Source organism: Pelophylax lessonae (genome assembly GCF_965119305.1).
Source record: "Pelophylax lessonae genome assembly, chromosome: 8".
Classification (NCBI taxonomy): Eukaryota; Metazoa; Chordata; class Amphibia; order Anura; family Ranidae; genus Pelophylax; species Pelophylax lessonae.
This window is the reverse complement of record NC_138775.1, coordinates 161,261,297-161,286,911: the sequence shown is the minus strand read 5'-3', so window position 1 is coordinate 161,286,911 and position 25,615 is coordinate 161,261,297. Positions and strand designations below refer to the sequence as shown.

General features: G+C 41.2%; 1 protein-coding gene across 1 annotated transcript; it reads right to left on the bottom strand.

Annotated features, from left to right (window-relative positions):
- Positions 1–991: 991 nt before the first annotated feature.
- Positions 992–8,004, bottom strand: WNT8A (Wnt family member 8A; the record flags this gene model as incomplete). Its single annotated transcript, XM_082266193.1, has 6 exons — positions 992–1,555; positions 5,494–5,636; positions 6,716–6,841; positions 7,546–7,684; positions 7,806–7,839; positions 7,934–8,004. The coding sequence occupies 6 exons, from the start codon at positions 8,002–8,004 to the stop codon at positions 992–994; spliced, it is 1,077 nt and encodes a 358-aa protein (XP_082122319.1).
- Positions 8,005–25,615: the final 17,611 nt, after the last annotated feature.

Sequence of the window (25,615 nt, the reverse complement as noted above, 5' to 3'; positions counted from 1 at the left end):
TTTTTCGGGTGTTTTTTGCAGGTGTTTGGAGGCAGACATTAACATCTGACAAAAAGGCTTGTAATCTGCCAAAAAAGAAGCTCATGTACTTTTTTGAGCTTCAGGTGACAAAACGCTCATATGTGAACAGGGCCATTGAAATTTTATTTGTTGGGCGTTTTGAGACTTTAGAGATGAGCGTTTTACGAGCTGAAAAACGCTCAGGTGTGAACAGGGCCTAACTGAGCATGCACCTTTGCTTTCCTAATGCCTTGTACACACTATAGGATGATCGGACAAAGGTTGTCCATTTTTTTTTCATGCTAGCCTCATATCAAAAATATCAAAAAAGAGCTTACTAAGGTTACAAAAATTTTCATACGGTACTGATGTAATGTGTTGTAGTGTATTTGTATTGTATATTCGAACGACAACTGTACTTATTAAATGAAAATCATACAATCTTGTACCGTATGAGAAAAATTTTCATGCTCGTCCCATCAGATAATTTTGAATGAATTGTAGTGATCAGCTCTCGAAAGCTATGTACGAAGGATCAGATTATCTTATGATCGATTCGAAAGTGGTATTTTTCATGGGATTTTCTGATCATGTGTACAGGCCATAAGTGAACAATCTATATCCCTTTGTTAAATCAACCCCATTGTTTCTTAGGAAACATAATTGAAAGCACCTTCATGTTACCTTTGATAATTCAATTTTGTTTGGTGGTGAAATATAAAAAAACACAGACACAGATATTTAATTTAAATATTTTCTTAAAAGATACTCGTAAATGTTTATTTTGGTCCAGGCTTCACATTCATCATGAAAAGTGCATATGTTTTGTTTTAAGCAATATTTACAACTGACATGCATATTATTATGCAATAGTATACCATGTTTAAACTTACAAAGTTGATAAATTAAAAGGAAACAACAAAAATAATTCTACAACAACAAAGAAGATAAAAGACATAAACATTATTGTATTGTCCGTGTGGTATTTAACTTATCTCTGATGTCCCCGGTTTTTCCTTTTTATGAAAGTATTGTCAGTCATTTTGTCCTTCTTGGAGCAATAATGTTTGACTACCACTTGCTTGCATTGCTCACACTTTACTGTACAGCACCAATGGAACTTGCAGTTACAACTGCTAATAATCTCAATCTTCTTTTCTTCCACTTTCAGGCCGCATTCAGTACAAAGCCTTCTGCAGCTTCTCCTCTCCCATTGCGACAAATTTTTACCACTCTGTAAGCATTCCCGTCCCTCTGTTCCCTGAAGACCCAAGCTGACGTTTTTTAAACAATAATCAGGAGAGTCTTCCAGGAATATAAGCTCAGATTTAGCAACAGAGCCAAAAGCATCAGCTATTGCCCCTCTGTTATCTGCACTGTTACCAGACCTAATTTTCCTCTTGTCCATCTCTAGCTTCAGAGCCTGGTCATGTTTGACTTTCAAGTGGTTCCCAATATCTCGGAATTCAGCAAGCTGTAACCAACATGTTTGCACACTACAGCTTCCGGATACGCCATGGCACTTGCAGGTCCTTTTCATCGTTGCCTTTACTGCCTATTTTTTAAATAAATGCATACAATTAGACATACAATATTAGACTAACAATGTCAAATTGTTTGTGATAAATACACTTTAAAATGGAACTTTAAAAAAAAGTGGGTATTTTTTATTCAGAAGAGACGTAATAGGCTTGATTTACTAAAACTAGAGAATGCAAAATCTGGTGCAGCTGTGCATGGAAGCCAATCAACTTCTAACTGCAGGTTGTTCAATTAGACTTTGACAATAAGCCCCGGTTCACACCATCGCAACTTGTCATGCAATTTGACTGTTTAAGGTCGCATTACAAGTCGTACGCTATTTGTGCCTATGGAGCTGTTCAAATCCGTGCAACTCCGACTTGTACCTATTTTGAAAAAGGTTCCTGCACTGTTTTTGGCAATTTAAAGGAGTTGTAAAGGTAGAATTTTTTTTTTTTTAAATCTTAATGTGGCCCCCCAGCAAACCTCTAATACTTATCTGAGCCCCACTCTGTATCCAGAGATCTCCATGAGTCCCTCGGCCATCCAGGACTCTCCCTCCTGAGACACTGAATGGACACAAAAATTTGCAACCTAGCTTGTTTGTCCCATAGCAAGCTGCTTGCTGTGGGGGCACTCAACAGGAGGGAGGGGCCAGGAGCAGCGAAGAAGGACCCGAGAAGAGGAGGATCCGGGCTGCCCCGTGCAAAACCAATGGCACAGAGGAGGTAAGTATAATATGTTCGTTATTTAAAAAAAAAAAAAACACAAGACTTTACAATCACTTTAATGTGCATCTTGCATAGTAGACATCTATGCATGAAGTCGCACAGATTTCGGCAAGATTTTGGCAAGCCGCTCATAAAATCTCACTGAAGTAGCGTGATTTCAAAAACACATTCAGTATGAACTGGGGCTAAAACTTGGAAGCCGACTGGTTTCTATGTCGAGCTGCACCCGATTTTGCACTCTCCAATTTTAATAAATGAACCCTTGTCTCTTCTGCATCAAAGTTTCTTATCTGCCTGCCCTTCCTCTAAACTGAGCTGTGCGCGTGCAGCTCAGTGTACAATTTCAGCAATGATGACATAAACAAACTCCTGCGCATACAGTAGTCATGTATTCTTGGCCCAGCCAATGAATGGCTAAAAATCGTTGCCAAGAGGCAGACTTGCCAAAGATGGCAGCACCCGGCATGGAGCTCTGGGACACCACAGCAATGAACGTGAGTATAGCTCCGCTTTAATCAGCACATATTCAATTTTACTTTCTCAGTAGCTTTCCAACCAGGAAACAAGTTAGAAAAACGGTACTTAAGTGTTGATTTTCACACTTCTTGCCCAAATCCTGAATTTACATACAATACACACTTAAGACAATTATGATACAGCTAATTAACATGACTACAATGGTTTACCTAAAGAAAAATGCTAAATTTTATTCAGTGCTTTTAATTGTGCAGGATTACTGGTCACTTTGTGTAATTAAGGTGTAAATTCAGCTTCAGCGAGATTTTCCAAAAAAGCCCTTTATGCATTTCCATATCTTCTGAATAGTACATACCAGTGCTCCTCCATTTAAAATGCCACACCCCCCCCCATTACACATGCAAGTGAAAGGGGCTCACCACGAAAAATGCTGGCTTTTCGACCCGCCCTCCATCCTGCAATTTTCGGGGCAGGCTAGACATTATAATTGTCCACCCCTAGAGGTTGTTCCAGGCTGTTCTAACTGCGCACATGAGCAGTGGGCTCTCTCCTTATCTAACTGAGCTCAGCTAGAGAAGGAGAGAGCGCACATGTGCAGTTTTAACAGCCTGAAGCGGCTGCCAGGGGTCTCATAATTGTAATGTCCAGCCCATCTTGTAAGCAGCAGGGGGATCGAGGGGCCAATGGTTTTTGTGGTGTGCCCCCTTTCCCCATATAATGGGAGGAGGTGCTGCACTTAAAATCAAAGCAATGATATGTAATTGCGCAAGGGAGTTTTGGAAATTCATGCTGAAGGGGAGCTTACACTTTAAATATATACTTCCATCTAATTATGAAATATGGCACCCTGAATAATCAGGATATGTTGGTAATACTCTTTCTACCCACATGCTTTATAAAATATACAGTTATCAAATATCAATAACACATATTTTTTTTATACCCAACAAACAGTATGTATTTTAAAGGGTACAATACGATGTCATACTTACAAGATTGATGGAATTTTAAAGAAAATCAGTTAATTGCCTGGGCAGCATATTTTGTGTGTGTCTAACTTAATTTACTACTGCTAGATTATTTTTAAAACTATAATAAGGTAAAGTAATATAATTTATTAGGCTGTTTATGTTAACAGTTAGTTTCTAGCGTAAAAAGACAATATGGAAGGGCTATCTCCTCTCCTGCAGTCCCTTTGTGTATTGTGCTGCCTGGACCAGTCCTTCTGACCATTCAGATACACCAATGCTTTTAGAATTGTAATGAAATACCAGATTAAACCAAGAGGAGGTGAAATGGGTAAAACACCTCCTGGTTCCCATAAACCCAGGAACTGCAATGGTAGGAAACCCTAACCCTTTTAATACACTGAGAAGGGAAAAAAGATGGACATGTCAATTTGACAGCCATGGGTTGCAGGAAAGAAAATCACTCGATTTCCTCAGCAATACAGTCAGTGTTTATGGGGAAATACCTCCCGCAGGGCCATTGTGGGTGGGGTAAGCCGTCCCCACCGGGAGAAGACAGTAATTATCACTATAGCAGCCACTTGTGATAATCGTAAGTGAATCCGGCAGGATGGTTGTACCCAAGTTGATTGTTCGTTCACCTTGGTACATTCAGCCTGCCCACTAATGGTTCGAATCTCATCCAGTTCCTGCTGAACCAGCCGATATTTGAACCATGTATGGCCGGCCTTAGGTCTTCTTTTAAGCAAGTATGTAAATGATAATAAAAAAATTTACATACTTCATATGTACAGTGTTAGAAGCTCTGTGAAATAATTTGGCATGCTTTCAGGATTTCTATGTAGCCTATTTTCCTGTTGGTCTTATAAAACAAGGCCCTAAAGTGGCTAACTCCTTGAATCTGAAACTTTTGTTGAATTGAGGGTTGATTAGCATTGCATTAGGTCAATGGTGGAGTGAGCTTATTGGAACTTGTGCATCATATAAAGTTCAAGCAGTAGGGTTTTTTGTGTAGTCGCACAAGCATTTGTAGAAATTCTAAATGTTCATCAAACTAGTGTATAGGTAAAGTGTAAACTTTACTCAATGGGTTTTATTTACTTCAACTGGAGGGTGCAAAATCTGGTGCAGCTCCACATAGAAACCAATCAGCTTCCAGGTTTTGTGTCAAAGCTTATTTGAACAAGCTGGAGTTAGAAGCTGATGGGCTAACATAAAGAGCTGCACCAGATTTTGCACTCACCAGTTTTAGTAAATAAATCTCAATGTGTCAATAATAAAACTTATTTCTAGCCAATTTTTCCAACAATTTTTGTTTGGTATGAAAAACCACTGTCACTGTAGACTGCAAAAGATAGATCAAATATGTGTAATAGTGAACATACAGCAGTAGAATTTATTCCGTACACCAAGACCATTTTCTTTTCAGAATGATATTCCTCTAGTGACACTTCTGGTGTTAAAGAAAGTTACCCTATTAAGAACCTTAATCCCAAACTAAAGACACATTATGCAAAGGTGTGAAAACTACCTATTGCTTAGCACACACTTCTGTGATGCTTTCAGTGACTGGTCAAAGTTTGCACTTGTCACATTTAGAAGGTGTGAAAGGTACTGAGCCAAAAAATTGTAATGTTTATAGAGTGACCTTTCAGTGGAAAGTAGTTTATTCTATTTTAACGCTGGCAACCTTTCACTAGAAAGATGTCTCCTGGACTATTCTATTTTAATTCCGGCCAGTTAAAAGAAGATGTCAAAAAAGAATGCAATTATCAAACAATTGTTAATAAACTTACAAGTCTTCCTGCTTCATTGTTATGCAAGTTCATTAAAGCCCGGGCATCTTGTCCTGTCTCGAGGCCATCCACAAACAGCTTTGAGATCCTCTCTCCAAATTCAACGTTATCGCTGCATCCACCCCATACCCAGCCTCTTCCACCTATTAAAATAAAAGCATGGATTCTTTATTTTTTTTTATCCAGCACTGTCTTAACCACACATTACACTGTAGCAAAAAAAATCAGATCGACATGCTAAATACAAATACACAATTAAGGATGTTTATATGTGTTTTCTTTTTAACTAATGAAAGAAATGTTATTTTGCATATGTAATTTATTGACCTTTTGGGCACCCTCCCTCTGTGCATTACAATAGTATACTACTGCAGGACACAGCAGGAAACTGGCTGTTAGGACCAGGAAATCAGAGGAACAAATGGAAATTTCCCCTAGTTGGCCCAAAGTAAAATGCATGATAGTTCAGAAGGTTACTTTTTTTTTTGTAAAGGATACATTCTTGAATCCTTAAAAAGCACCATCTTTGCTTCAGTTTTACATAAAATGTTCAACTAAGATTGTCCCGAAATGTTCAGTTCAATGCTTAATATTCAAAATATGTGATATGTTATGTAGGGTTTATGAAACTACATTATTGTGTAACAATATACAACTACCTAAATTCATTTCTTTATATTACAAATGTAATACTATGTAAACAGACCAAATGGGTTAGGCATTATTCTAAAAATCTAGTATAATTTTACCATTAAATATATTTTACTCTTATGCACACGGTGACAATGGACAGATAGCTCTTTCATCTAGATGGTTAGGGGTTGATATATCTGCCATATGGGAATCACCGTACCTCTGAGACCCACAGCAGTCTTCTCCCTTGCCTACATGGTAAAAGATTTATTTCATTTTCTTCACAAATAACAAAAATCATCATCAATTTGTATAAATGATTTAAAGTCAGCAAATCTCTATGTAACTCTGATGCTAATTTTCATGTGTTAATATTTTCTAGGTACTCTACACGGCTTGAACCTTGCAAATTTGGTTGCAGTGTTCGCTTTAATCAGGTGAAGGTATAAACACCCTTAAAATATACCACTTAAAATGTAGTCAATACATGTATATGGCAGACTTGTTATGACTAATTAGAACAGCAGACAGTTATTCTAAAATTGCTTTGACTTTTTTTTTTTTTTTAACTAGTAAAACCTAAACTTACCAATCCTTCCATTTCTGGAATCATCACATCCGCAGTTATCAAAATCCCCCATGCTGCAGTTTCTAGTCAAAGTATACATTACTCCTGCTGAGCTGATAGCATGTACAAAAGATGTTTCCCTTGTTGCTATAGAATAGAAAAGAGATAGGACAAAGATTATCCATGTATATACAGTATACACGCACACGCACACACACACACACACACACACACATATATATATATATATATATATATATATATATATATATATATATATATATATATAAAATAATTAATATATACAATATATACAATATTGAAGAGATATGAAGTCATATGGTGACAACCTGTAATCATGAAAGTTAAAATAAAATGAAAATATACTTCGGGTGTTTTAGGACTCCTTTTAGTGATGTTTGAACTCTTTAAACATCAGTGGTCTGGTTTGTAGATTTTTTCAGGGCAGAATATGTATTGATCATAATTTTGAAAAATAAACCTGGAGACATTTTTTTAAAGAAGACAATACAGACAGACAGAACTGAGAGTGTACCAAATGCAGGAATTCATTACTATACAGAATCTGTACTGTGGTCAAATTAGTGAAGGATGATTATCTTATTGAGCAAGTCCACCTTTGAGAAAATGAAATATTAGTTGACTATAAATTGTGCCCTAAATTAAAAAGCATGTGTTTGCTAAAGAAAGCATATGCCCCATAGGTACCAAGTCATTTTTAAAATGGAACCAAACAGTGAGTTGCATTTATTAACAAATATGATCCAATTTATATATGGATTTACTGTGCTATAAAGCCACTTTATATTATTTTTAAAAGGTAAAATTACCAGATCTGAGACCGTTGTGAGTTGCCAGCTGAAGAGCGCTTTCTGGACAGTTCCACCTTTCCCATGCAAATTGATATTTACATTCCTCAATCCCACTCTGAGCTCCAGCTGCCACACTTGAGGAATATGTCAAATATGCCTTTGAAAAAAATACCATAAATATAGTTATATAGTTACAATTATATATATATATATATATATATATATATATATAATATTTGCACATAATATAAAAAAAAATGATTTGAATCTTATATTACCTTTGGTCCTGTCATCAGAAAGTTGTTGACTGACCTAGAACAAAAACAAGGTAGATTATATTTTTTTCGTTTTTTTCAGCAACGGAAAGGTTTTGCTTATAAAAAAGATTATTTGTATTAAAGCTTACCATGCTGATGCGGTGAAAAAGGGGCAAAATACTATTATAGTCGCAAAAATGTAGAATATTCTGTACTCCATGGTTAATATTCCTTTCCAGTATAATCCAAGATGATTTTCACAGAGTGGGAAGATACCCAATAACAAAGCACATGCAATACTTGCAATTCTTATAAGGCACTAGAAGGTATGGCAGGGACCCTGGTTTTCTGCTAGCCAATGGTATTACTTAGATGAGAATTCATTGGCTAATGCATGGAAAGGTGACACCCACTGTAACACTTGGGCAGACAATGAAGGTGACTCAGAGTTGCAGTAATAAAGCAATACACTTACAATAGTGTGACTTTAATTATATTAAAAGTTTTTAAATGGCTTAGTTAAACCTTCCTTTGACAATATAATAGCCAAATAAGTTATCTTCATTGTGTACCAATGCAAAAAGTCATGATGCCGATATCATTTTATGGCCATTTTAATTAAACCTTATCAACATAATCTAAAAAAAAAAAGGAACACGCTTAAAAACAACTAAAGACAGGATAGATATGTGACTACCTATGCCTTTGCCTAAATTGGTTTCATGATTAGTACTGTTTTTTTTTTAAAGGAGTGTTGGACAATAGTTTAATTTTAAGGTAGAAAAAAAAAATCTTTTTGTGAGCTTTAGAAGCTCTGTAATGGCTGATTAAAATTGCCTTCCTCACTTGTTCACATTTACATCGGTAGCAAAAGAGAAACATGCTGGTAGATCTCCAGTTCATGTTTGTGTTGTTCACTGCATTTATTAAATGTTGTTTTTACCAGACTAAAATTTGTTGTTATAAAATATTTATTTAGTAAATACATTACATATATATATATTTTTTTTTATTTATTTAATTTATTAAATAAATATTTTAGTCAATTTTTACCACATATTGCCAAGGAGTTGTAGATGTTGTCGGATTATCCTAAATAATTTAACCTTATTGTCATTAGTTAACATTTAGTTTTATAAATAACAACAAATTTGAATCTAGTGAAAACAACATTTAACATAAGAAAAAAAAAAAAAAATATATATATATATATTTTTTTTCTTCTTTAAATGTTGTTTTTACTTGAATAAAATGTGTTGTTCTACAATATATATTTAATTAATGTTTTATATATATATATATATATATATATATATATATATATATATTTATTTATAAAACCAAATGTTGACTAATAATAATAATAATAATAATACAGTTAAAATGTTTAAGCAAATCTGTCAACATCTATAATTCCATTTAGCCCCCTTTAGACCTAGGCATTGTGGCAAAATGTGGTAGCACACACAAGTTTTACCAAAGTTACTGCAATGTACAGCATTGTTTGCCACTTTTTGTGGTGAATTGCGGTGCTATTCATTTAGATTGGCATGCAAACACACAACCACAGTATGAGCCAACGCACCTACTCTAGAGTGCACCATACTGCGCTTGCCGCACATTGCGGTACACTGCATTAAAATAATGCCCAACAACAAACTGCAAGGTCTGAAGGGGCCTAAAATTTTTAAAATGTCAGCTCAGTTGCATGACTGGTTTTCAGCTTCTTGTAGAAGGCCTCTATTAATGAAAATGATCTTTATTATAGAGATTGGGCTAGGCTTGTAGTACTTATCCTGAAATACACTGCTGTTGGAAAAAGGGGAAGCTAGGCTGTGGATTTTACAAAGGGTTCTTATACTTCTGGATAGTTGAATTGTTTCTGCAATGACAGTCTACAAATTATTGATTTAAAGTGATATTAAATGTACATTTTTTTTAAATAACAAACACATTTTTCTTATCTGCTGTGTGCAGTGGTTTTGCAAAAAGCAGCCCCAATCTTCCTCTTCTTGAATCCCCTGTCGGCGCTCCTGGCTCCTCTTCTTCTCCAAGTGCCCCCATAGCAAACCGCTTGCTATGGGGGCACTCGTGCATGCTCACTCCTGTGCTTTGCTCTGTGTGTCCATAGGACATACAGAATGGGGCTTGGTCTTGTCCCCTGCTCCCTGCTCACTGGCTGTGATTGACAACAATAAAGAGGCAGAGACCCAAGAGAGCAGCTACTCTCATGCACAGCACTGGATCGCGATGGCAGGGCCGGGACAAGGGGTAGGAAGAGGGGTGGTTGCCCTGGGCAAAATGGCTTATTACAGGGATGGCCGGGCGCCTTGACCCTGACCCCAAAGGAAGGGGGGGGGGGGGCGCAGTTTGGTATCCTTGCCCTGGGCACTGGATGACCTTGTCCCAGCACTGTGCGATGGAGCTTGGGTAAGTATTCTGGGGGGGGGGGGGTAGGATAAGCTGCCTACTAAAGTTTTTTTTAGGCTTTAAAAACACTTTAGGACTGGAGCAGATTTTATGAGTAATTTTTAAATCTTTTTGTCATGAAAGCATAGCCAAGTACCAAATATCACTCTAGGTATACCTTTCAAGTCTTTTGACTCTATGTTGTGCTTGTGTGCACTTAACGGACCATTTCCTTTTTCTAGGAACCTGGAACAACTGAGCAATTAGTTGCATACATTTTCCAGAATGCTGGACAGACATTCCTTATGTATAGCTTTAAAAAATGCATGGACTGCATACTACCCAAGTGTTACTTAAAGTGGCCATGCAGTATAGAGAAAAGCATATAGAGAAAAATAGGTAGTGCATGGATTTTGTCCTAGATTAAATGAGTTCATAATTTCTTTCATCACAATATTCTGTAATATATGCTGGAAAAAAAAAAATTGCATGAAGCAAAACAGTTCATAGATTCATGTTCCACTTGAAAAAAACAGGTTAAGCGTACTTGGTCTTCAGGCTATGAAAAGCCATTTCCCCTCAAGCCTGTGTTTACTTCAAATGAACAGTCAGGTTAAGGGAAATTTCTGCAAAACCTGATTAAGGTTTCACACTAGATCTGCCTGCTCCTAAGGGGGGCTGTGTGGTGCGCAATTCAGAACTTCACATGGTCCCCCCTATTTTTCGTTTTGAAAAAAACTTTATTTAAAGTGTACAAAATGTACACTTCTTTTACAGCACTGTACAGCAGTGCAGTGCGCTGCACTGTTGTAGAGTGTCATGCGATTCTATACAGTGCGCCGTGATAAAATGCATCATGTCTACATTTTAGCGCAGCACAGCTCCAGGGTGCATAGCAGTGTGAATGGAACAAACAGGAAACAAATGTTTTCTGTGTGTCCTTGTGGTGACAGGAGTTTTACAATGCAGAGCCTATGAATTATGACAGTCAGATTGTATGCCAAAATAAAGGACCTAAGAAGCCACCCAAGGGCACTTGGGCCAGGATCAGGCAATTTATGGATAAGCTTTAAAATAGAATTCAATGCTAAACCTAACTTCCCCTAAAAATACCCCCCCCCCCCCCAACAAGTATTCTAACTAACTTGTGTAGGAAAGATCTATATACTTACCTATTTTCAGGACGCTACAGTCCTTTCACGTGATCTGACTCCCTTGTGTAAACCAAAATAAATAAATGAAAACTGGCACAAAAGAGGAAGGATAAGGGACCCACAGGGTCCAACACTGGGGACCTAAATGACAAGAATCTCAATATGCAGGACAAATGGATAATCAGTAGTCCATGAAACATATAGTCCATATATTCAAGTCCATATGCAATCCATATAGGAGGCCTGAAGGAGGAGCGCATGCTCCGCAAACGCGTCGCCTGTGCCATTACGTCACATCCGGCAAGTGACGTCGGGAGAGCCCCTGTGCGCTCCAGACACCAGGAAGTGCCGGGAGTCACCAGCAATTACTCCGGTAATCGTGACCGCTCGAGCCATCCTGACCACAGCACTGGAATGACGGACCCTCATACCTATGGATACCCTCATGCTCATTCATATGCTCCCTTGTGAGTACCTGTGTATGTGATTTGATGTGAATAAATCCTTCATACTGCACTTAGTGTGGCACCTGTGTTTTCCCTACCTTGTGTAAACTAACAGCATCTCCAGAGGAGAGGAAGGAACGCTGACAATGCATGGGCCATAGTAATCCTATAGAAGTCGTCGATACTCCCAGGCCGTTGTTGAGTGCTTTCTCTTGTTCCCTGCTGCCTCCGCTGCCTGACACCGGGAGATCATGTGATTGGACCGGATTGGCCTGAAAACAGGAGTAAACAGTTATTTTTTACACAGGTTATTTAGAATAGGTGTTAAGGGGAATGGGGGTCCTTTTTAAGATTATTTAGGCTTAGCATGGAATGCTACATTAAGTGTTGAAAAAGTGTGCTGCTGATTTCAAAATTAATAATTTTTGCTAACAGAAATGATCTGACTTTTTGGTGAAATCCTAAAGCCTCGTACACACGATGAGAATATCGGATGTGTGATCATACATTTTATTTTTCCATGCTAGTCCCCATATCGAAAATGAAGCAGTCATGAAAATTATCATACGGCAGAATGCAACTTCGGAAGTGAGGTAATTTATTGTATTTTCGGATAAAAACTGTACTGTTTAAGGCTTCTTTCACACGGAGCGGACCGTATTGCGATCCGCTCCGGCACTTTTTTTTTTTCATGGGGATTGTGGATGACACCGCTGACATCAGATTTTGCATCCGTTCCGTTTTTTAAACAGAAGAAAAATAGGGTTCTGTTCCGTTCCAAAAAATGGAACAGAACTGAAAGGACGCAAATCGGATGTCAGCAGATGGTCATCCGCTGACATCCACAATCCCATTGACATGCATTATGTCCATATATCACCCGCAAACGGATGGAATGATATACGGACATACAGAGCGGCCGTGTGAAAGAGGCCTAAATGAAAAATGTACAATCTGCTATCATAATAGAAACAATTTAGCTTTCAATTGTTACTTTTTGAGTGAATCTTTGGCTCAAACATGATACATTTTCAGTATGCTGTAAGCTTTTTGCAACTAACAGTTCTGTTTTTTTTTTTTTTGCAATTCTGAGCACTTGTGAATGCACTAGAAGACCCCATTCAAGTTCTTGATGTGCATTGCATTAAAGTGAATATAAAACTTTAATTTTTTTAAGAATATAATAAACATGTCATACTTACCTGCTCTGTGCAATAGTTTTGCACAGAGCAACCCCGATCCTCTTCTTCTGGGGACCCCTGCTGGTGATCCTGGCTTCTTCTTTTCAGCAAGTGCCGAATCTGCCATGTGAGAAGAAAGAGAGGAGATAGACACTACTCTGGGGCCCAGCACTAGATTTTTTACCTTAACCACTTACCCACTGGGCATTTAAACCCCCTTCCTAACCAGACCAATTTTCAGCTTTCAGTGCTGTCACATTTTGAATGACAATTAGTCATGCAACACTTTACCCATATGAAATGTTCGTTCTTTTTTTTTTTTACACGAATAGAACTTTCTCTTGGTGGTATTTAATCATCATTGGGTTTTTTATTTTTTGCGCTATAAATGAAAAATTCCAAACATTTTGTAAAAAAATTAATTTTTCTTTGTTTCGGTTTTAAAATTTTGCAAATTTCGTTATTTTTCTTCATAAATTCTGGCAAAAAGTTATACTGCTACATATCTTTGGTAAAAATAGCCCAAATTAATATATATTATCTGGTCTTTGTGAAGGTTAAAGAGTCTACAAGCTATGGTGCCAATAATTGAAAATTGATCACACCTGATGTACTGACAGCCTATCTCATTTCTTGAGACAATAAAAAGCCAGGAAAGTATAACTACCCCCCAAATTAACCCTTTTTGGAAAGTAGACATTCCAAGGTATTTAGTAAGAGGCATGGTGAGTTTTTTTAAAGTTGTAATTTCTTCCCTCAATGTTTTGAAAAATAAATATATATTTTTTTATGAAATTGTCATATTACCAAGTTATTTCTCACACACTGTATAGGCATACTTGCAACTACACCCCAAAATACATTCTGCTACTCCTCCTGAGTATGGCGATACCACATGTGTGAGACTTTTACACATCCTGGCCACATACAGGGACCCAACATCCAAGTAGCACCTCCAGGTGTTCTAGGAGCAAAAACTACACATATACAGTATCTCACAAAAGTGAGTACACCCCTCACATTTTGTAAATATTTTATTCTATCTTTTCATGTGACAACACTGCATGGATGATCACTGACATGGCATGGATGTGGCACGGATGAGCACTGATGTGGCACTGATGTGGCAGGGATGAGCAGTGATGTGGCATGGATGAGCCACAGATAAGCACTGAGGTGGCTTGGGTGTGCACACATGAGGTATGGGTTGGCACAGATGAGGCATGGATGTGGAATGGATGGGCATGATTGAGGCAGGGATAGGCATGATTGAGGCATGGATGGGTATGATTGAGGCACCGATTGGCATTATTGAGGCATGGATTGGCATTATTGAGGCATAGATGAGACATGAATGGGCATGACTGAGGTATGATTGAGGCATGGAGGAGGCAGGGGATGAGCGGTGCTGCAGCCTCCCTCCTCACTGTGTACAGCGTGTGAGGAAAGAACTGAACCGGACATGCACCGCTTTGTTGACAACTGATTGGATGGAGCGATCATGTGGTAAAGGGCCATTATCATTGGCCCTTTACCATGACCTGTGAGCATAGACCCTTCCATGTGCGTGCCCCAGGGGATGTGTGGGAAGTGCGATCCTGGGAGGATATCATTGTACGCCTTCCCAGAATAAGCCAACCGCGCTGTAGCCGTCATTTGGCTTGGTCGGCAAGTCGTTAATGCAAAGAATACACGGTACAAATTTATTTCCTGTAACCACGGGTTGAAGGAAAGAAGTTCACACGATTGCCCCATCCCCATCAACACAGACAGTGCTGAGAGGGGAAACGGCTATTGTCTTCTCCTGGCGGGGGCGGACAGGGGAAGCTGTCTGGTTGTACGCAAGTTGATGGATCAACTTGGAACATTTGGCCTGCCAATTAATGGATTGAACTGTGTATGGCCGGCCTTAAAATATAACTAAAGGCAAAACATTTTTTTGGATAGACTGGAAAGGTTTTAGAACCCTGGTCATTTTTTATTGCTGTTCGTCCTCTGTTAGGGAGATTCACCCTATCTACTGTATTTGTCCAGTTTACCATTATCATTGAAAGTGAAAGTAAAAGAAAATCTCAAATTTTGGGTTGTTCCCAGAAAAGTAAAAGAGGGTACATTTTCCAATGAGGACACTAGTTCTGGTAACCTGGGGGTCCCAAAGGAATTCCCTTGATGTGCAAGGATTTCCTCTCATTTCCTGTTTAGGTATGGGACAGGAAGTGAAGGGAAATCTCCGCAATGGGACACAGAAGGCAAAAAAGGATCTGAAAGGGGTTATGACCTTCCCTTGCATCACCAAAAAAAAACAAGTTTTGCCTTTAGTTCTACTTTAAGGCTTTAGAACCACTTTAAGGCAGTCCATTTCCTTAGAATGAACTGATAGCGCTGGTCAGCAGATAAAAACAGACCTGCAGCATATGTTAATACAGTACACCACAACATATGGCATGTGCATTTTAAATGAATGTCATTGCAATGCAGCACATTACCATGTGTTGCAGTAACAGAAAGTGAAACATTTATATTGACATGCGTTATTAAAGCTCATAGGTCTGAAGGAGCCATACACTACCAGCTTAGTTGTCATTCTTAATTCTCAGATTTAAGCATTACGGGTACTGTACCATGCATGAACAATAGTGCAGTCATTATGCCATTCATTTTAAGTTTATAAAGGTAACAGATTTCTGTCATAACAGCTACTAAATGCCTGTACAGCAGAAAAATACCTGAAACAACGTCCATTTCAGCCTGATATTTATGCTAATATATTATCTCTGTCCAGACAGGGTTTAAAAAACAACCCATGTGCCTTTTATTCAATGGTCCTAGATGTGACAATGTCCAGAATAACAATAAAATAATAAGAACCTACAGCAAATAAGGGTGTATACGGTAGCAAGGCCCACCTTCTCACAATGTACGCTGTCATTGCATTGTATTCTAAATAGGTGGCTAGACAAAGTAATTACAAGAGTGCCATACAACATAATGCCCACATTATGTCATAATGGGCCAATTTTGTTACATTAAGCTAAATAATTAAACAATGCACTCCATGAATATATTTTGTGCATATGACATAAGTGGTGTATAATTGTCATATTACATGCATTATCTTACTACACTATTACTTCTATTGAAATACATTAGTATATACTACTGTAGTAAAACAACATATTCTAAATCTTGAAATTAAGTTAAAAATAAATAACGTGTGGTGCCAAAAAATAATCTGTACATTAGTTTTATTTATTTTTTAAGGAATCATAGATAGTAAATTGGTATGTAATTCATAATGATGCTAAAGCAGAACATAAGACCTAAGCTAATTATTTATCTTTCAGATATGACAAAGGTGTAAGTACTAACATTAAACTATTATTAATTCACATAAAAAATATGTATTGTTCTCTGTGTTATTTTTTTAATAATGTAATTTCTTCACTAAATAAATATTTTTGAAAATCACAAACCGCTTACCAGTTTTTAACTAGCACACCAATGACATTACCAAAAAGACCAACCAATAGCAAAAGAGAACATTCAAGCCCTTTTGTAGATTTCATTTCATGTTCAATAAGGTGCTGAAAAACAAATAATAAGCACACTGCTACAATAAAGAGTGCATCTAAAGTAAATCCTTATAAAGAATGGTTCAATTTGTTCTAATAATCAAAAATGTTTTTTCTAATTCCTGGTAGCAATTGAATAAATATCTGGATAAGCAATGTATTTTTTTAAATTGTAGTACCACTTTATATTTTGTTCTTTTAGGCTCGGTTTACATATATTTGAATTGGATGCATTTTGAACCTCATCCAATTCTCATGACATGTGAACCGGCAATCTTTTCTATGGAGCCTGTTCACACACAAGCATGCAGGCCGCAGTCCTTATAAAAAGAGTCCTGTGCATTTTTCAGTCCGGTTCAGGTGCGATTTCTAGTAAAAATTCCCAGCTGAATCCCACCCGAACCGGTAAACAAAACTACATTGGACTCCTTTAAAAAAATGCAGGCAAACTGCGGCCAGACATATGTGAACCGAACCTTAGTAATGCAAACATTTTTGAACCAGTGCCGCAGGGCTGGAATCAGTTTCTGTTTCATGAGTTTCTATTTCACATTTTCACAGCAATGACACTAAAGAACCATTTCCACAGTGGAATGGTAGGCTTCTTTACCTCTTTTTTTTAATGACTTCAGTGAACAGTTTCAAACTTAAGCTTCTGCAGGAGTTTTTATGTATTGGGGTTGATTTACTAAAGGCAAATGGGCTGTTCACTGTTCAAGGAATTTTTCTTTACCTTAGGCCTGGTACACACTATTAGTTTTTTTTATTCATTCAACCCAGCGGGTTGAACGAAAAAAAAAAAAGAAAAAACAGGCAGCTCCAGTCGGAGCCTTTGTACTAACCATCCAACGTTAGTACAGCGATCTCCCTTTTTTACCTCCCCTACCCTTGGTGTCCCCAGTTGATCTTTTAGGAGAACTTCTGTGTCTCCTGCCCCTTGTAGTATTTACTGTTGTTCGTCAACGGCCACCAACTAGTTGCAATCTGGAGGGGTCTATTTTTTCCTGTTATTTTTCAGGAACCCCCATCCAGTGGCAACCTAGAGGAGTCTACCCTTCCCTGTTTTTGCTAGGGGAATATCCCCGCCAGAACACTCTGATCAGCACTCTCTGCCATTGGCTGGGAGCGCTGATCGGGAGCTGGTTGGCTGCTGGTTTTCTGGACAAACAGCTGGCTTCTGCCGGACAGGGTGCCATACACAAGGGCAGAATGTCGGGCAATTTTTTTTTTTTTTTTTTTCCATTAAAGATTTTTATTAAATATTGAGGCAATACAAGCATAATAACATCCAGCATTTAAAAGGGAAATACAAAGACTTCAGAGTAGCGTAACACGGACAATAATTGCATCATTATGCACAGATGTACATTCACGACCTGATACTCTGCAAGCAGGAGAGGAGCCAATTGACACATTCATAGTCTACAAGGAAGGGGGGGGGGAAGAAGGGGGGGGGAGGTGGGCAGAGGAGGAGGAAGAGGGGTGGGGGGAGGGGGAAGGGGGGGGGGAAGGAGATGGGTGGGGGGGGGGAGGAGGAGGTGAGGGGAAGGGGAGGAAGGAGGGAGGAGGAAGATAGGGGAGGTAGAAATGGGAGGTAGAAATGGGAGAGGGGGGGGGAGGGGGGGTCAGAGGAGAGGGACGAGACAGGAGGAGGGTAGGGGGGGGAAGGATCAGGGGAAGAAGAAGACGTGAAGGAGGGGAAGGGGGGAGGGAAGGAGGAGGAGGGAGAGGGAGGGGGAAGGGGGACAGGAGGGGAGTAAGGGGGGGTGGGAAGAGGGGAAGGAAGGAGTACCTGAATTGGGGTAGCATGAAGGGGGGGGGGAGGATAGGGCATAGTGTACGTGTAGGAGGGGGTGTGAAGCATGTCAATAGCCATCTCCAGTATTACCAAAACGGAGGAGTAATGGAAATTGGAATAGAAGGTATAACAACTAACAACTTAACAACATAACAACAGAACAACAGCTGGTCAGCTGAATTATCAACACATCAATGTCAAAGTATTCAATATTGGGGTTACTCAATGTTAGATTTTACCCTTGAGCCAGGAGGACCATTTAGACCATTCCCTATCGAATCTGGCACTGCGACCGGCCTTATAGGCAAGTAGGCGTTCATATTCAAAGGTAGTTTTGACTCTATCAATAACGTCCGAGACTTGGGGCACAATATTAGATTTCCACCTCTGAGCCACTAGGCTGCGAGCAGCCAATAGAATGTGGGTAACTATGGTGCTGCTATCGGAAGGGAACCTCTCGACCCCCACATTCAAGATCGCCAATGCTGGAGAGGGCAGGGTAGGGAGCCCAGAGATATCCGATATCATGGAGAAGAGTGCATTCCATATATTAGTAAGGTGTCGGCAAGACCAGAAGACGTGTAGGAGGTGGGCCACCTCGCCACATCCCCTCCAGCATAATGGCGAATGGTCAGGAATAAATTTGGACAATCTATAGGGAGTAAGGTACCAACGCAAATTGATCTTCTGGGACAATTCCCAGTGATTGGTGCAGGAGGAGGACTGTTTGATGGAGCGGAAGGCTATTTTCCACTGGGCATTCGTAAACAATTCCCCCAGATCCGCCTCCCATTTTGTGAAAGGAGTGGATGCGCTAAAATCCATTTTGGCTTGAAACAGGTTGTAGAAAAGAGATGTGCCCTTGACCGAGCGTAGATTGCCCAACATGAACAACCAACCTCTCGAAGGCAAGTGGATATGCGGGGACGGCAATGATCGGAAAAGATGTGCCACTTGTATGTATCTATAGTGTTCAGAGGCCGGGATTTTAAACTCCCCCTGCAGATCCTCAAAGGATTTGAGAGTGTCGCCTGACAGGATATGGTCAACATTGTTAATACCCTTGTTTCTCCACACCCCAAAGGACGAGTGGGGTATGGCTATTTCCAGCATCCCCAGTGGCACGGGAACCCGCGCCTTCAGGGGGGCCGGAATGTCCTGTTTTACGAACGCCCTCCATGCCAACAGGGAGGCCCTGACCGAAATAGGCAGTCCCTCCAGTGGCACGGGGTTCCATACATCTGCCAAGAGCATCGTCCGCAGAGGATGGGAAGGACAAACATCTGCCTCCATGGAGCTCCAAATTGCATGGGATCCGGGATCTACCCAATGGCGCAGTTGGGTCAGATGAGAGGCAAGGAGATAATCCCTGATGTCGGTCATACCCATCCCCCCCGCGGACCAGTGTTTGATAAGGAACGAGTGTGCGCTCCTAGGTCTCTTCCCCCTCCAAACCAACCCCCTCAGTGCCCTCTGCAAGGAGTTGAGAATGCCCCGAGAAACTGGGACCACCAAGGACCGAAAGATGTAGAGAATTTGGGGCAGGAGAACCATCTTGAATGAGGCAAGGCGTCCCGACCATGTGAGCTCGGTTTTTGCTATTCGTTGGCATTCCTGCGAGATCTTGGCAATCAAAGGGGGGTAGTTAGTTATAGCCAACTGATCCACTTTAGGGGTCAATAGGATACCCAGATAGGGTATATAGTCCCTTTTCCAGGTATAGGGGTATTTCTGTTGCAATTTACGACAAAGCGGCTGGGGAAGGCCCAAAGGCAGGATCAGGGACTTTGTAAAGTTCACCTTGTAATAGGAAATCAGACTGAATCTCTGCAGTAGTGAGTGTGTGGCGGCCAGTGACCTCTCTGGGTCCGTCATGAAGATGATTACATCATCAGCAAAAAGATTAATTACATGGGAGCCCGAGGCGGTCACAAGGCCTTTTATGTGGGGGGAAGATCTAACTGCCGCCGCCAGTGGCTCAATAAGCAAATTAAAGATGGATGGGGATAGTGGACAGCCCTGCCTCGTTCCGTTGGTTATGTCAAATGCTGTTGATAACATGTTAGAGGTGTAAACCTTCGCTGAAGGGTTAGAGTACAACGCTAGAATTGCGTTCAAAATGGGACCATGAAAGCCAAACCGCCGCAGCACTGCCGTCATGTAGGTCCAGTGAACCCGGTCGAATGCCTTCTCCGCATCCAACGAGAGCAGCAGAGAAGGCACCCGACCAGATCCCGCCCTGTCTATAAGCCCTATAACCCTTCTAGTCGCGTCAGAAGTCTGGCGACCACGTACAAATCCGGATTGGTCCGGGTCAATAAGAGCAGGCAATATGGGGTGAAGTCTAAGAGCCAAGACCTTGGCATATAACTTTGCATCGGTATTTAACAAGGATATCGGTCTAAAGTTGGGAGGGGATACCGGCTCTTTCCCTGGTTTGGGTAGCGTTACTACATGTGCTTGAAGAATTTCCCTAGGTAGAGAGGCAGAGGACACCGCAGCCGCATACATCGAGGCTAAATGGGGGCTGAGTATTTGTGCGAATCTCTTATAATACAGATTGGGTAGACCATCTGGTCCAGGGGACTTACCAGAAGAGAGTGTTTGTATAGCTCGTTCTACTTCAGCCTGTGTTATCGGGGCGTTCAAAGCTTGCAGTTGGGGAAGGGAAAGCGCAGGCAGGTCAATAGAAGCTAAGAAATCGGAGATAAGCTGTTCTGTCGGTTGGGGGGTGGACGCGTCATCTTTTAAATTGTACAAGGATTCGTAATAGCTAGCAAACGCGTTTGCTATATCTTGAGGGTTTAGAATTTTCGCCTTGGTCACAGGATCTAGTAGATAGGCTATCCTATCCTTGACCCGCCTAGCTTTGAGCTTGGAGGCCAGTAGCTTCCCGGCTTTATTACCCGCTGAATAGTGGGAGAGTTTAAGGGCCCTAAAATATTTGTCCTGTTGCGCTATCAACATACTGTGCAGGTCAGATCTGAGTTTGGTCAATTGAAGGGACAAAGTAGGGTTCGGGGTGGTCTTATTTATAGGTTCCAATCTGCGGATCTCAGCCAAGATATGGTCCAGCTGCCGCGTCCTCTGCCTCTTAAGCCGTGCACACAATTTAATAAAAATACCACGGATAAAGGCCTTATGGGCACACCATACTACCGTTGGGTCAGAAACTGAACCCGCATTGTGTGAGAAATATTCCACAAGGTGCCTCTCCAGGTGAGAGGCATATTGAGGGTTGTCCAGGACCTGAGTGTTTGCTCTCCAAATGTAGGCCATGCCTGGAGAACGAGCCTCCTGTATCGTTATGGACACAGGGGCATGGTCCGACCAGGCAATGTCATGGATGGAAGACTTCCCAGTCACTTGCAGCAAATGTTTGTCAACCAGGATCATGTCAATACGGGAGTACATATTGTATCTGGAGGAGTGAAAAGAGTAGTCACGTTCCCCCGGGTGATGACATCTCCAAACATCAAACATCTCCACCTCGTGCAACATGGATTGAAGGGCAGGAGGGCGACGTTTAGGCGAGGAGGAGATGTCCAAGGACGGGTCAGCTGTCATATTAAAGTCCCCACACACGACCGCGGATCCATATCTATGTCTGTCCAGCAAGCGGAACATTTTCCTCCAGAACCGCGGCTGGTGTGAGTTGGGGGCATAGGCGGACAAAATTGTAAAGGGGGCATTATTGATATCACATTGTAGCAAAAGGTAGCGACCGTTGGGGTCAGGAACTTCTGTACGTAGTGAAAAGGCCACTGTGTCTTTGACGGCTATGAGGACTCCTTTGCGTTTGCAATCAGCAGAAGCCATGAATATATGCGGGAAACTCTTGTGAGACAGTGTAGGGGTTGCAGAACGATGAAAGTGGGTTTCCTGTATACAGAGGACATCACTTTTGAGGGTTAAGGCCTCGCGCCACTTTGACGCCCGCTTGGCAGGGTGATTCAGGCCATGCACGTTCAGGGATGTAACAGTTACAGTCATGGTAGAAAAGTAGAAGAATATAGAATGTTACCTGGGCCATTACATCTAAAGAGCGGTGACAGGGATTCCCATTCAAGGTTGTGGGCTCCGGCTGCAGGTAGGGTATGTTGATGTGTGCAAAACCAGGCATATTTCGGCTGACCAGAAAAACAAAATAACAAGGTGAAAACAAAGAATATTAAAACGAAAGAGCTCATTGGAGTAGCTCTATTAACGGGTGAGAAACTGAAACAAGTCTCGTGAGCAGGTATACTGCACAAAATCATGGGGGGGAGAAAGGTATGCGAGCCCCGTGGCCAGACTCAGGGAGAGGAATTATGCGAAGCAGCCTGGGTGGGCTGTCCCTTGGCCTTTTTCTTCCCTTTTTTGCCTTGTGTGATCGTTTGCCATTCCTCAGACAGCGGAGATATGCGATCAGAGGGCTCCCGCGGGGTGGGGTCCTGATCAGGGAGGATACCCCATGTCCGGAGCAAATCCAGGCCCTCCTGCATGGAGGACACATTGTGGGTCTTATTGTTGTAGGTTACTGCCAGTTTAACAGGGAACCCCCACCTGTAAACTATGGAATGATTTCTAAGGACTTTTGTCAGCGGGTGCAGGGCTCTCCTCTTTTGCAATGTATATTGCGATAGATCCGCAAACAATTGGATCCTGGAGTATGTCTCCGGGATGGGGGTCTTCCTCCGGAACACTGACATAAGATTGTCTTTCACATGGTAGAAATTCACCCTCATAATGACATCACGGGGAATCTCATCGGGGAGAAAAGATGGCTTAGGCAGGCGGTGGATCCTATCAATAACCAACTCAGATATAGGGGTTTGCGGGAGGACCGCCAGGATAAAGGCACGTGCATAGCTATCCAGGTCACCGGGGAGCACAGACTCCGGGACCCCCCTGATTTTAACATTGTTCCGCCTGGAGCGGTCCTCCATATCCGCAATTTTGGCCTGGAGCTTTTCGATCTCATCCTCATGTGAGTAATGGGCATCTATTAGCTCGTTGTGGGATGCTGCAAATTCCCCCATCTTAGTTTCAACTCTGTCCATGCGACCCCCCAGGGCTCTGGCCTCCACTTTAAATGCGCTGACACATTCCATGACGTCTGCGTGCATGGATGCCCGCAGGGATGTCATCATGTCCTTAAGCCTAGCCTCAGACACCGGTCTGTCACTAGCAGGAAAGGCGTCGAAGTTAGGGGGAAGCTCCCTGGTGGAGTCCATAGAGGACAGATCCCCCTGGCTTACCTCCGCCGCTGCTTCCCCCGACAGTCTGGGCTTGCTCTTGACCGGGCTCCTGGACATCGGGGTCGATGCTGCTGGTGATCGAGGTTGGCCCGCTTTCTGTGCTGAGATCTGTGGAGGGCTGAGCGAGGAATGGGACGTCCCGCTAGTCGAGGCCGGAGATCCGCCACCGCCGCCATCTTGGCCGCGCGGCCTGTCCTGGGGCATGAAAAAGTGCTGGAGCTGCCTCGGGTGGCCAGTCTCCTTCTTCTTTTTGGCCATCAGGCAGGAAGGCTGGGGTGTGTAGCAGTCGATCGGGGATGGTCTGGCTGAGAAACGAAGCCTTAGGGCGCCGATGGATGCCGATATTCTCCCTGGTCCGGCGGAGCTACACACTCAGACGTCCATGCAGTCTCGCTGCGGCCACGCCCCCCTCGGGCAATTTTTTTTAACTCGTCGATGTCAGCCAGCATTCTCCCCATGTGTATGGGGCTTAAGTGAATGAGGTGAAGCTCTGCCACCTTTCATCATCCAATCATGTGCAAGCAAAAATGATATTTTTATGATTCTTGACATGTAATTGAGAATTCTTTGCAAAGTCAATTTTCACCACATTCACAAAGCTAAACAAAAATTCCCTTGCCTTTGGTGAACCAACCCCACAGGGTTTCTTTTTTTTCACAAAACTGTATTTGTATGTAAAGTACTCAAAGTGATTCATATGTCATGTTTTCTTTTTATGGTACCCACTACTGCATATACATACACTCGCTCTGTATCTGTGTACCGGCATTCACAATGCATTAACAATATACCACCACTGTAACAGTTTGAAAACAGTTATTGAATATGGCTACATGTGATGTAAAATCCAACTGCAATTAAAAACAGACTCTGTCAGTATTAAGGCTATGGCTCTCTTTTTCCAGAAAAGCACTGGAGCACATGTTGATATCAGGAATTCAGACATGAATTGCATTTTAAGGCTAATGTTCCCTTAGCAAATTGAATTTCCACTTAGTTTATTGAATATGTTGAGGCCGTGTTTACTTCAAACATCCAATAAGTAAGTATGCAAGCAAAAATCTATTTTATTTTTATTTCCCTAAGCAGTGATTATTATGCAGTGCAAGTTTCCACCTGTATGGTCCTGGTTTCTACTATTTGTAGAGTTTATCTATCATCATTGGTCAAGTTTATCTGCTTATGACTTCTGACTCTTGTAAATTGCACGGTTCAAAACATAGACATTTAAGGTCTCCTCAGACTTATGGCCTGTACACACGATCTGAAAATCGGACGAAAAATAACGCCTTTAAAAAGATCGGACGATAATCGGATCGTTAGTACACAGCTTACGAGAGGCAATCACGACAGTTTGCCCGATATTATCCGGTCGTGCAAGCAAAAAAATTTTGATCGTATTATAACACATCGTATGATAATCATATTATCAGTATGTTGTTCATACGAAAAAAATGGTGAGCAGTAGGCAGCGCATGAGCGGAAACGAAAGAACGACCCGTCACATGCTAAAGCGTGGTTAAGCATACCGGAAGCTTTTGGGACATCGTACGAGAAAATTCGTATTGTAAATAACCTCTCCCATTTGCGATATAATTGAGAGTGTACTAGCAACCAAACAAAAACGGACAGAACGTCGTCTGATTTTCGGATCGTGTGTACTGGGCATTAGGCTGGCCATACATGGATTGAAATTCTTCCAGTTCAGCAGGGAACAGCCAAATTTTCGATCCAACTATGGCCATTCCTATTCCAGAGAATTTGCTCTAATGATCGACTTCTCTCAACCTGGCTTATTTGAAACCTTTCTTTTGATGAGCACCTACAACCAATTGGTGTATTCTGAAGTGGAGGAGTCCCCACTTGTGTATGTGTCATGTATGGTCCACCTTATACATACATACATTAAAGTAGACCAACTTGTCACTGGAATCTTTTTAAATGCAAAGGTAAAACGTTTCTGTGTAATTTTGGTAAGAGCAAGAAGTGTTAAAATCCCTTTCTAGCAAGTTTCATTAGTACAGTTACAGT